This window comes from Trachurus japonicus, chromosome 23 (assembly GCF_045865225.1).
Source record: "Trachurus japonicus isolate A0001 chromosome 23, Traja_1.0".
Taxonomy (NCBI): Eukaryota; Metazoa; Chordata; class Actinopteri; order Carangiformes; family Carangidae; genus Trachurus; species Trachurus japonicus.
The window spans coordinates 15,311,282-15,323,945 of record NC_140929.1 but is presented as its reverse complement, the minus strand read 5'-3'; the positions used below and the strand labels follow the sequence as shown (position 1 = coordinate 15,323,945).

The following is a 12,664-nucleotide window of genomic DNA, read 5'->3' as shown; positions in this document are numbered from 1 at the left end:
ATGTGCATTTAAGATTACCGTACAGGTCAAAGGAGAGTTTAAATCTTCCCTGAGATGAACCACCTGTATATTAGATAAATGTTCACATGCTGACTGACACGTGTCTCTCTTTCTCTTGTAGGTATTAAACCAGTGTTGGGGTTGGACTTTGACCAAATACCAATACTCCATGAATCGCACAGACTCACAGAGGAGGAGGAGGAGGAGGAGGACAGAATGGAGGACAGAAAAGTCAACACACCTGCTTTATATTTTGGGAGGGGGGGGTTAGTGAGGGGGAGGAGTTCTGACCGAGCCCTGAAGGAGAAAAGGGAGGAAGGGGTTGTGGATGAGGGGGACGGGGTGTGGGGTGGATTTCCATGCGCAAACGGCAGTCGTTTTATTTATTCGCGCTTGACAACACCGATAATAATAATAATAATAAAAATAATAATAATAATAATACCATTAACTGTAACTGTGTGGAGCTGCTCCTGCCATCCGCCACTAGCTAGCTCCCCTCTTCTCACGTCTTCTCGTGGGAGACGTTTTACTTCCCTCCTGCTCGTCATCACACACGCCACCATTATCTTGTTCTCTTTAGACGCTCACTTGTGTGTGGAGTTGTATGTAAACCCTCCATCCTCCCTTCCCATTGTCAGATCTTTTATTGTTTAACTATTAAAGATGAAATTATTGACGCTAAAAAAGATATATACTATATAAAAAAAAAAACTTGATTAAAAAAAAATCTGTGTGAATGAAGATGACCTTTTTGAAGATTTAGTGACGGACACTTTTTCCTGTCCTCTTTTTTTTGTTGTTGTTGTTGTCGTCTTTTCTTTTCTACTCGTGATTATGTTTTTTGTTTTCTCTTGTGTAATACTTTGTGAGGGTGGGGTTAGACCTAATAGAGGAGGGCGGGGGTTAGGCGGGATCTCAGGGTCCAATCATATCATGTCTTTTATTTGATCGTTTCATTGAGATTCACTGTTGTGTCTGTTTTTAAACATTTTTTATCACGCGTTCTGTCCCTTTGGATCAGCCTGTAGTTTTTTCGTTACTCTTTTTTTTTTTTTAAACGTATGACTGGATGGTGGCCGGTTCTTCTCACCTGTCACTCAAACCCACAGTGAAACCATCTCATTGGCTGCTTCTTTCTCAGCTTCTGTCTGCTCACACGGCGCCAGTGTTGAAGTCATGAAAAGTATTTCAAGCTAGTGAGAGCTGACCTTTACAGTTTGTCTTTTCCTTTACCAAGAATGACTTTACTGTATTAGAAGCATGGCAGGTTGTCAGATCATTACAAGGGGTATACTGTATATTTAGATATTTATATAGAAACTAAGATTTTTCTATCTTTTTCTCTCCTGCACCATCTGATATCATAACTTTTGGAAGAAAAAAAAATCAACATATGTCATAAATATAAGCAATTAAATGTTCTAATGATAAGTGTAATAAATTAACTTAAACCGTCATTTTTAATACTGTGACATATAATAATTACAGAGATACCAAATGTGCAGCAAGTTGTTGCCAGTCCGGTACTTAGGCAGATTTTTTCAATCAGGTCCTCAATGAAAAGTATGGTGCTGTCTAGATTTACTGTACTGACCATACACAACACAACACAACACAACACAACACAACTCTTTGGTACTCGCAGATGAAATGAAGGGGGTTCAGTTTGAGAGTAGAATCTGGGATCCGAATTCCACCATGATTCATTTTTCCTCCATCCAAGATACACGTTTGGCTTCTCCGCAAATTCATGTGCATTTGCCTGTAAAGGGATTATTTTTTCTCCCCTTTTATTTCCTAAAAAATCTCCAAACTTGGCTCGTCATACCTGATTTATTTTAGTTTCTTCCTCCCACACCTGAAAGGCTTTGGTCCGTGCTCTTATAATGAGCTGCTCGGCCGTCCCCAGCTGACCTGCCGGTGGAAATTAGAAAGACCTGACAGTCATTTCTCCTGACAGCGTCAGCGCACCCCGCCGCTGCCGGCTCTTAGCTGCACCTGAACCAGTCAGAGTCTCTGTCGGCCTGCTGGGAGGCGCCGCCGGCTCGACTCTCACACAGTGGGATCAAATCCTTAAACACACATACACAGAAGCTCATTATCCAGGTCTGGAAGTCTCTTCTGTATGGAAATAAATAAGGTCACTTTACTTCAACAAGTGGAAAATAGCACAAAGATCTTTTGTTTATAATATTCATATAGCAAAATAAATGCCTACACATGAAATACCATTCAGTTTTTGTGACTTTATCATAACTAAGGAATATTTTGACATTTTAGAAAATATGCTAACTTGTTATGACTTTAGAAGATTCATACCACTCTTATATCTGTACACTGAATATTTAACATGAGCCAGTTAGCTTAGCTCAGCATAAAGACAGGAAATGGTTGGAAGTTCCCCCTCCCTGTCTTAATGCTGAGCTCCAAAATATCAAAATATTCCCTGTGAATTAAAGAAACTGAAACTGTAAAGGTGTGTAGGAACCTTTGAGATAAATCTACTGTACACTCACACACCACCATGAAAAGACAAGATCCCATACTGTGTCACAGCCCTTCTAACCTCAACGTCACGCTGTTCCCTCCTGATGTTTGTGCGTTTCTCCGTCTCCTTGTGCTGTTGCCAGTCCCCTCCTTAACTAGTGTGACCTGTTGTCAGTGTAGTTCTTCAGTCTTATTTTTCCCCCTTTTTTTTTTTTGTAAGTGTGAAAGAATATGTGACTGAGTGACTATAGCTGGTGTGTGTGTGTATGCGCGTGCCTGTGTGTGTTTGAATGTCTTTCCATGTTTGTACACATCCTTTCTCGTAGGCCATGGTTGCTTCATTAACAGCTGCCTCAGGATCCTAGCCTGTGCGTTAGGGGGAGAAACCATTTTATTTGTTTAGTCAGTCCGAAGCTGACCAACACATGGGTGGGCGGGGGAAGACACCAGCATCATATATGTATATACATACTATATGCAGATATGACAACCTTTAAAAGTATAGGATGGTAAAAGAAGAAGTGACTCCTGTATTTATTGTTGTAAATCCTCATACAGTGCAAACTGGCAAAATTCTCAAACATGTTTTAAGTTGTCTAATAAAGATAAAAAACCCTATGTTTAAATATTGCAAGTGATAATAGTAGATGATGAGCAATAATTAAAAAATTCTGTAATCTTAATGAATAAAGATGTAAAAATTGTAACCACTCTGTGAGCTTAATTTCTACAAACACATGAATCACCTGCTTGGTCCTCATGACGGTGTGTGTGTGTGCGTTGTTCCAGTCTGTTCTGACAGGGGGCTGATTTGTGTAGTTGTATTTGTGTGTTGAGGGGAAGAGGAGTGACTGTGTGTGTGTGTGTGTGTGTGTGTGTGTGTGTGTGTGTGTGTGTGTGTGTGTGTGTGTGTGTGTGTGTGCAGCTGGTAAGGTCTGTCAGAGCCACAGTGAGCTCATCTGAGCCGTCAGACCGGGACGTCTCTGACATCAACAGAGTTCAGCTGGCTGTGTGAGCCTTTATTTTCCCTGACACACAAATCTGCATCACAGGCTTCAACGGTGTTTGATAAATACAGAATAATATGTTGTTCTAATGTAGTTTAAAACTATACCATGATATGTAACCTCACAGTTAACAACATTTTTCTGTTTCTACTGTAAAAGAAAGAAAAGATTTGAGAGAAACAAACATGACTTCAAGCATAAATAAGAATCAGAAGTATTTTCTCATTGCAAATCAAATAGTCACAACAGCAGCTTGTTAATACTTGATGTTAAAAAGATGTTTGTTTAGTTGTAAAGTTACTTAATGAAGTAGATTTTTTATTACAAAGTCTGCATCATAAAGTGGTGCATGATGTTTAAAATTAGAAGTTTCAAGGCATAAAAAAGGCCACATGATGGTGATTTTAGAGCCTGACACATACTGGGGCTAAATGTCTGGAAAACTTTACCAAATCAATTTTGAGAAGCGCTGACCTATTTATGTATTTGTTTGAAATAGATCTTTGAAGTAGAAAGCAGAAAATGCTCTACTTTATTTGCTACCTAATTTGCATCACAATAGTCCTTGAAAGACATCCTTAGTTATTGATTTCCAAGCTTTTTAGTTTGTCATTGTGTTCCAGCCAATGGTTAATAACATGCAGTATGCTCTCACATCATTATTTTCATTCATATTTTGCCTCCTGATCGACTACAGGTCGAAGGCTTCTTCATCATTTTTAACCTCTTCACTGTCGCAGCTCAACATTGTTAATGATCTGTTCTGTTGGACATCTAGCTTTGTCAGATTGAATTCTAAATTGATTCAATGAATACTCATTTAATCATGAACTCGCCCCCTGCTGTTCTGCCAGGTGGTTACGCCCACCAACAGCTCTCTCCTACATTCAACTGTTCAATCCAATCATGTCATCTTAAGTGGTTTTCACAGTCAGAGGTTGTCTGTGTGTGTGTGTGGCAGCAGATTACACACACCAACCCAACCTCCACATATCAATAATTTACTTGAGAGCAAAGAGAATCAGCATAATAAGACTTTTTGCTCAGTGTTACGGAGCCTCTGTGACAATGACTACAGTTCCCATGAGTGTCATGTGATGGTCAGGTGGTTTTAAATTGTGTTCCACTATGTTTTACCACAATGTGGATCCAGTCCATGGCTGATGGCTGGGGTATTTCTTATCTTGCAAATCAGTGGAGGCCATTTGTAGATACTGAATATGTGAATTCAAAGTCTTTCTCTCTCTCTCTAAGATCATTAAAACTTTTTTTTTCAGTTTCAGTTTTTTTCCAGCATTTTCACTTTCAATCAGCACTCAGGTCCAGAATGAAATGACAATTTCCAAAAGCACTAAAAGCCCATTTTCAGTGCATTATTGTGATTAGCTGCCTGCAGCTCTCACCACTGCCCTGTGTAGTTCAATGGTGAAATATTTACTTGTTTCATGTTAATTGTTACATGTGGGAGATGTTTTACAGAGTAACTAGCTGCACACCAAAAGTTAAGTTTAAGTTTTAACAAAAGTTAAAGATGAATTTCACTTATAGCAATGAAATGTATTTAGATTTCTTTTTACTTCTCTGATGATGCAGCACTAACATTGTCATGGTTTCTTCTCCCTCCACTCTAAAACTAACATTCGTCCTTTGTGCATTATTCCTTTATTCCTTCCACACTGACCCCGTGTAACACCACCTCCCGTTACTTTGATGTGGGCAGCTGATGCCTCCCCTCTGCTGTCATGCTGCCTTCCCTAACCCCGCCCTCTCGGGGCGCACGGGGACAGCAAATCAAACAGTCTTGAGTTGTGATAGGAGGAGTGGTGGAGGTGGTGGTTGGAGTAGCAGGAGGAGGAGGAGGAGAACCTCAACTTGAGCTCTGGAGCAGAGGCTGGCAGTGTGTGTGTCTGTGTCTCTCTCTCCCTGTGTGTGTGTGTGTGTCTCTCTCTTTCTGTGTGTGTAGCTACATATATAAAAAGCTCCGGAGTGCGGTGGCTGCTCCTCCTGCTTGTCCTGCTCCTCCTGGTGCGGTGCCGGTGCCACACCGGTGCAGTCTCAGCTCTCTCCACCGGACCGGTGATGCGCTACCCGCGGAGGAGGTGAAGAAGTGAGCCGCGCCGAACCGTGCAAGATGCAGGCGGAGGACATGGAGGTACCTATCATTAATAACCTTAACGATAACGGCGACAGACAGAGGCCGAAAGGGAAAGATGTGTTCAAGGATCAGCAGAAGGAGTCGGAGGTAAATGTGAGAGGCGTTTTGTGTACAGTCAGTCGGCTACGGCAGCTTATGGTGTGTAGGAGCGCACTGGAAGGTGTGCGTGTGCGCCCTCCTGCATATGTGTGTGTGTTATAAGTGTGTGTGTGTGTGTAGTGTAAATGTGTGTGTTGTTGTTGCTGGGGAGCTTTCTGACCAGCTGAACGTCCTCTCTCCATGCGGTGAGTCGCTGTCTTGGCTCGGCAGCGTGCATGCATGCAGACAGGCAGACACCCGGGTGTTATTTTGGCAACCGGCTCCTATAAATAACCCAGCTGTAATCCTACATTGGTGCTCAACGTGGGGAATGCAGGTGGTGAAATGTGACTGCTGCTGTCAAGACCACCACTAGCACCAGCACCACCAGCACCAAACATATACTGTATCTCGATATCACATTCATTCAGCCTACTGATTATAGATTTTGATTCCCTCGTGTTGTATCCATTGGCTTATTATAATATCCATATCACTGGAATCCAAGGAAAAGCAGAAAATCCTCACATTTAAGAACCAAGATCAATATTTAGTTGACTTATTAGCTTTGGACTAATGTGTTTGATAGTAGTAATTGTCTTACAGCTCATTGATCAGTTCATTGACAGAAAAATAACTGGCAATTGTGGTAATTAATATCATAGTAAACTAATGTATAATGTGCCTTTAAGCAGATGGTCACACAAACCAATTCAAAAATGTCACTTTGGGCTTTTTTATCACTGTTTTCAGCCACTAACAAAAACAGTCTATACAGATAAATCAATAGCATATTTGACCTGATAATATATTTTTTAATCTAGTCAAAAAGGTTTAAATATTACCATGGATCAAGTTCACGCATCTAATGTGATTTTAAGAGTGCTCTTCTGAAATAAGTCCACTCTGCTTTTGTAGATATGGATGATTCACATTCAGTCTGATGGGGGCTGTTTCAGTGCCATGCAGCTATAATTTATACCCTCATGAAAAAATAACACAAAGATGGGGGTTCACTCCTGGGTTGTTCAGCCCAGTGAGGTCATACAGGGCCAAAATCCAGCCCATAAACACTGCTCCACCTTCTGTGTGTGAGCACATTGGACGGTTTTGAGGGAACTAGAGCATATTCATCTCATTGCATTCTGGGAAGTGGGGGGAGGTGGGGGTTGGTTGGCTGGTGTTGTATTGGGTGAATGACACAGACGTTAAAAGCACTTAACGTCAAAGCCATGTGTTGATGTTGATGCTGCCTGGCCTCGCTGCACTACTACGACTGGGATCCAGTGTCGGTCTGTCTGTTGGGTGAAGTTAACCTCAAAATCTGATTCATTCATGGATGTAAACTGTCCGTGCTTGGTGCTGGGTAGAGCCGTTATCTGCTGTCTGTGTGGCATATGTCGGTAGGAGTGGGGGGGTGGTCTGCCTTGACGCTGTGCCCAGTGTTTGCACACTGATGTGGTGCATGCAGAGTGTTGGAGCACAGACGCTGTGCCAGTTTGGAGCAAAAGGGCCCAGCTTTCGTTATCAGCTGGAGGCGGAGGGGGAAGAATGGATTAAAAAAAAGACAATTTAGAGGGAGAGAGAGAGATGCAGCGTTGTCTCTGTTGGTGCTCCGGGGGATTATAGAGGTCTCGGTTGGGTGTGGAAAGAGCGGTCACATCAGTGTCCCCAGGTGACAGTGGGATCTTTATTAAACCCCTGAAGGATGAGACGACTTTAATAGATGGCAATTTAGATAATCAAAGCAGAGTCGTCAATGAAGAAAAACTGTCAAAAGTTGCCTGGTTTCACTTTCTCAGATGTGAGGACTTTGTCATTAGTGCTGAAACAATTTATTGATTGATGAGTCAAATGATGGGGAATTAACTGCCTCAAAGTAAAGTAAAGAAAAGTAAAGTAGTAAAGTAAAGTTAATCAATTGTTTTCTGAGTAAAAAGCCCCAAAATCAGTTGGTTTCAGCTTGTTAGAATGAGAGATCCCGAGTTACAGATTTAGTATGGTTTGTTTTTGAACTTTTGGCCAAACAAAATAAGATGTTGAATTATGTCAAATTGGGCTTTGAAGAATTGCAATGGACCATAAATGACAAATAGTGAATGGTTGATGAAAAACTAGGGTTAATTTAATGAGAATAATCATTAGGTTCTTTCTCAAACTAGGATTTCTCTTCTTTTTCTCTTTAGAATAAAAGTTAAAGAGGAGATGGCCCTTTAATAGTAGGATTAGACTTAGATATTGTACATTTTAGTCTTTAGTACCTAGCACCAACAAGACTAAATCCTCCGCATCTCATAATGCTGAGGTGTATTGAGGGCACCAGAAGTGACTTGGGGTTGTCCATATGTGTAAAAAGGTGAGTCCATATACTGTAGCTGCTATAAATGAGAATGAGAATGAAAAAGGAGGGAGTAGTAGTGAAGAGCAGTGTCAAACAAGAGTTACCTTGGGTCAGGGGAAATTGTGGTTGGGAGTTTTCACAATCATCTAACATTTTGTGCACTAAATTAATAATCGAAATATTCAACACACTAGTGAGCAATGATAAATATTGAGTTCATGGGCTTGAACCATCAGACAGCAGGATGAATGGAGGGGTTGTGCTGTGGCAGCGGTGGATGAGTGTTGGTGTTGCCTGCCCGCAGCGGTGATGATATCACCCTACCACTCTGTAATAGCTACTGTATATGTAAGGCAAAGCAAACAGCACAGTGAACACGATAAAAGCTTCCCTGTTGTAGAAGTTTGTGTTAAATTACAGTAGCAGCTTTAGTCGGCATTGATTTCACAGTCTAAAATATAGATTTTGCATTTTATAGTGAAGTGAATTAGTTTTAAGAGACACAGAAAAATATGTACAAATAAATAATATACTTGTATAGTTTGAAAAGCAGCTATAAAAGATCATCTTTAAGATTATTGTCAAAGAAATTAATATATCCTAATTGGTCACTTACATCTAGATCAATATTGAGCATTATGTGTTATTGAATGCATTAGTGACAAGGCTGTAATGTAGCAGGCTAAAGAGGACTCTGGAGATGTAGAGAGTTGTAGCCAGTCAGTCAGAACTGGGATCACCTGCTAAGAAAGTGATGCAGCACCTGCTCACAAACCCACAGGCTTCCTGTACCTGCGCTCAGACTTGTGGGTAATTTTGTTGACTCATCTGTGCTCCCAAGTGTTTTTCATTTCCTGGTTTAAAAGTGCAGCGAGCGATGACATCAAATCACATCACCGGGGCTCGGTGTCATAAACAAACCGCCAGCTGCCGGTCTGTGTATTTCACTGGATGGTTGCAGCAGGTATTTATAGGAGACAGTTACATGACAGTTATTTAACCAGGATATAGCTGAGTCAGAGCACATCCTTATTTACAGTCTGTGGTCCGGCCCTCGGGGCAGGCTTCACAGGGTTAAACACATCTAACACTCAGAGCTCAGAGCCTGTCAGTGCTGCCGGTGGTGTTTCTTAATTCTGATTAACATAATATGAATCTTTAATCATCCCTGTAGGGAAATTTAATCATTTCACATCCCCCACCCAAAAGATAAGGAGATAAAAATGTTCCAGTCACCAGGCTTTTAGACTCCTATTTGTCCCAGTCAGTGATCATACAGAGGTGTCACTCTCCATGAACCCTTTATTTACAACTCTAAAACTTTTAAACATACACTAGAAGGCCTTGATGTGACGGCCTGTGCTGCTTGTACGTCTACATGCTTTTTCGTTGTGCCTTAAGTGAGTTGTGATCATTACTGTATGTGCACTTTCTATTCCCTATATGTGAGTGAAGTGTTTGTTTCACTTGTGTGTATGTGACCAAAAGAGCTCTTTTTTTTTAACAGAGTGAGGAGATTTTGATTGGTCGTCATTTTCTGACAGTTTGAGGGTTTAGTTTTAGGATTAGACTGGGTTATAGTAAGTGGGCTTTCAGTCATGGTTTAGTATAAGGGTGTGGTGAAGAAATGTTAATGATGTCCTCACAAAGATAGAGGAACAAGTTACAGGCACAGCTGTACTTTGCGCTTATCTACATGCTAACCTACAACCTCACAATCACAGTGCTATACTGAAATTTTGCAGGTATGATGTTAAAGACCCCCTAAACCAAAAATGTATTTTTTGAAATTATTAACATGTCAATGTAGTGTTTGGGTTCTGCTACAAGACATTTCAGCAGCGAAGTTGCTAATGCATGCCATAACTGAGCATTTTAGATTTGAAAATGCAGTTTCAAAGCCAGAGTCTGAAAAAGTTGGATTCAGGTTTTCAGCACCCAGTCAGGTTTAATACGTCAGAATCCATAGCAACCAATCCCGTTGATTTTTTTTTGCATCTCATTTGTTGTTCACTGTGATGGTGACACTTCACATCTACTAATACAGCTAGATGTTCAAAAGTAATATTGGTTGATGTGGCCCAGAGGTATTGTTGCTGCCTTGAATACGGGAGACCAGGGTTCGAATCTCAGTGCGAATTTCATGTTTTGATGTCTCCCCTGCTCTCGCACACCGCCGTTACCGAGCAACCCGGTGGCGGTGGGCGGGCGCAAGTCATGAAGCATTTGCATACACATGAATATTCATAGAACCTGGATTTTCTAATGAGGGGGAAATAGTAGACGTGTTTTTAGCTTCTTTGAGAGTTTTTTCAAACAACTTTTTTGTGGGAAAGCAATTTTAATCAAAAAATAGTCATAGCAGAGCATTATTTTTTACAAATTTTAAAATGCCCCCTTAGGGGGACTTAAACAATATTCACCATCTTAGTTTCATATCATGGAAATGGAAAAAAAATCTGTGATTATTTTCCTTTGTCTGGACTGAAGTGGCTTGAAAAAGCTAAATGTACACTTTTGCAACAGCATGCAGCAGTGAGCGTGGTCACAGGGATCTGAATGTGTGCAGTCTGTCTCATGGGCACGTGCTAATCACAGGGTGAGGTTACAGTCAGAGCTCAGAGAGACCCTCGCTAAGCTGCTGTGGACCAGGGGTCATGTCGGCCCCTGCTGCCCCCTCTTTCCTCACCTCTGCATTATTACAGTTTATTGCTTCTTTATGTGCAGCCTGATGGACTACTTTGTTATGGAGAACCTCTGGTAGCGGTTTAATCACACTGATTAAAGCAGCACTGTGGCCGTGTGTGCCCAGAGAGAGCACCTGTAACTGTGAGCCGCTCTGGATAAGAGGATGTGAGAGGGAAAAAAAAATGTCCAGCAGCCAATCATAACGTGAAAAAACACATGATGAGGCAAACCTGTGAACGAAGCTGGAGAGTGCGTGGGCGACGTGTGGAGCAGACCGCGAATGGAGAACAGAGTAGTAGATGGAACTGGGAGTAGTGCGTTGTATGTTTGAGTATGTGTTTCTGTTTCATCGAGTTCAGGGTCAGACTACAGTGTGTGTTGATGTGTGTTGTTGTTCTTGTTCGCAGAGCTCCATGGAGTCTCCCAACCTGGAGTTTGAGTATGGAGACACAGACACACTCACAGCTGAGCTCTCAGGTAAATACTCACCTAAAACATTTAGAAATATTTTTTTCCCCATGAATCATCATTCATGCAGAAGCTTCACTAGTAGCTTTGATCCATTTATTTCAGATCAAACTGAGCCTGACTTTCAGCTACAATTATGAATGGTTGCAATGTGAGATAAGATAAGATTTCACCCACAGACTTGTGTAATACCTCTGGTTTCAGATTTTAACATGCTGCTGATTGGGAAAATGAATGCAGTCTCACATTCCTTTAGCTTTTGCTCTGTCGTTTTATGTTACAGTGTTTTTCATTCAAAACAAAAAAAGGACAATAAGCTGACACACAGAACGAAATGTTCTCGCCTTGTCATGTTTTTCAGACATAGTACATATTGCGTGACTAATGTTATTATGAGTAATCGTAAACACTGTGATTATACATTCAGACCTGAGGAGCTGCTCCAGCATCTGTGTATCTGGTAACGCCTCGTGTGTGATTTGCAGCCAAAAGATGCATAAATAGAGAGTTTCTGATTGTGCTTTCGTTTATTTGAAGTGTATAATTTAGATTCCTGTTCTGTCCAGCACCAACTCCATATCCAGCAGTGCATGGAAAGAAAAAAAAAGTGAATAACAGCAGTGATTTAAAGTCAAAATGATTGTCCTCTTGGTTTATGGCAAGCGGCAGCTCATTTGCCAAGAGTGTTAGTCACACTGGCAAAAACACACACACACACACACACACACACACACATGAGCGGGCAGAGAATGGCAGCAGTCTTGTAGCGACAGCTCCTCGGGGGCAGAGGGACGATGTCTGCTCTGAGAACAGGAGGGGATGTTTGACAACGTGACAAATTGTCCGACTGTTAGACAATCGCTTCATCCATAAAGAGTCAAAATATCAAAAAAAGAGCAGCAAGTCCTCATAATGGAGAGGCTGCAAACCAGAAAATGAAAACAATCAAGCCATTACCAAGATTGTTGCTCATTAATTTCCTGTCAATCATCTTGTCGATTACTCAACCAGCTATAATCTTGTGTTTCGTTCTCTCCAGAGCTCTACAGCTACACAGAGGAGCCGGAGTTTGCCCTGAACAGAGACTACTTTGAGGAGGACTTCAGGAGCCATGGTAGTGAGAGTGAGTGTGAGTGTGTGTTTGTGTGTGTGTGTGTGTGAGAGAGAGAGACACTTCTTCCTGTGTTTAGATTACCTGTATGATAGCAGGTGTTTCCCTCCCTTCTCTGCCACTGCCTCTCAGGAATTGAAAGTAAACACAGTATGGGGTTACAAATGGTCACACTCTGCCAACAGCCAGTAAACTGCTGCTGCTGTGTTGTTGCTGTTGTTTATCACCGAGACCTTGACAACTCCTCCGCCAACGTGGACTGACACAACAAGACTGAGTGCTTTTGTGTAGCTCTGAACGCCTCTAATGGATCCAGTTTACTGCTT

The 12,664-nt window shown here is 41.5% G+C and overlaps 2 protein-coding genes across 11 annotated transcripts in view; both read left to right on the top strand.

The window, feature by feature from the left end:
• The window catches only part of ahcyl2b (adenosylhomocysteinase like 2b), a 45,553-nt gene extending 42,356 nt beyond the window's left edge, over positions 1 to 3,197 (top strand). For all 4 annotated transcript variants that reach the window (XM_085769604.1, XM_085769605.1, XM_085769608.1 and 1 more), the window contains exon 17: positions 122 to 3,197. In XM_085769604.1, coding sequence (XP_085625730.1) covers positions 122 to 128 — 7 coding nt within the window. In that variant the 3' untranslated portion in view covers positions 129 to 3,197. The remainder of the gene's footprint in view (positions 1 to 121) is intronic.
• Positions 3,198 to 5,300: 2,103 nt separating this feature from the next.
• Positions 5,301 to 12,664, top strand: part of strip2 (striatin interacting protein 2) — a 29,490-nt gene continuing 22,126 nt past the window's right edge. For 2 of the 7 annotated variants that reach the window (XM_085768693.1, XM_085768692.1), the window contains exons 1-3: positions 5,301 to 5,649; positions 11,167 to 11,236; positions 12,267 to 12,341. In XM_085768693.1, the coding sequence (XP_085624819.1) occupies positions 5,629 to 5,649; positions 11,167 to 11,236; positions 12,267 to 12,341 (166 nt within the window). In that variant the 5' untranslated portion in view covers positions 5,301 to 5,628. Of the gene's footprint in view, positions 5,740 to 11,166; positions 11,237 to 12,266; positions 12,351 to 12,664 lie in introns of all 7 variants that reach the window. The other 5 variants (XM_085768690.1, XM_085768688.1, XM_085768689.1 and 2 more) reach the window with 3 other exon arrangements.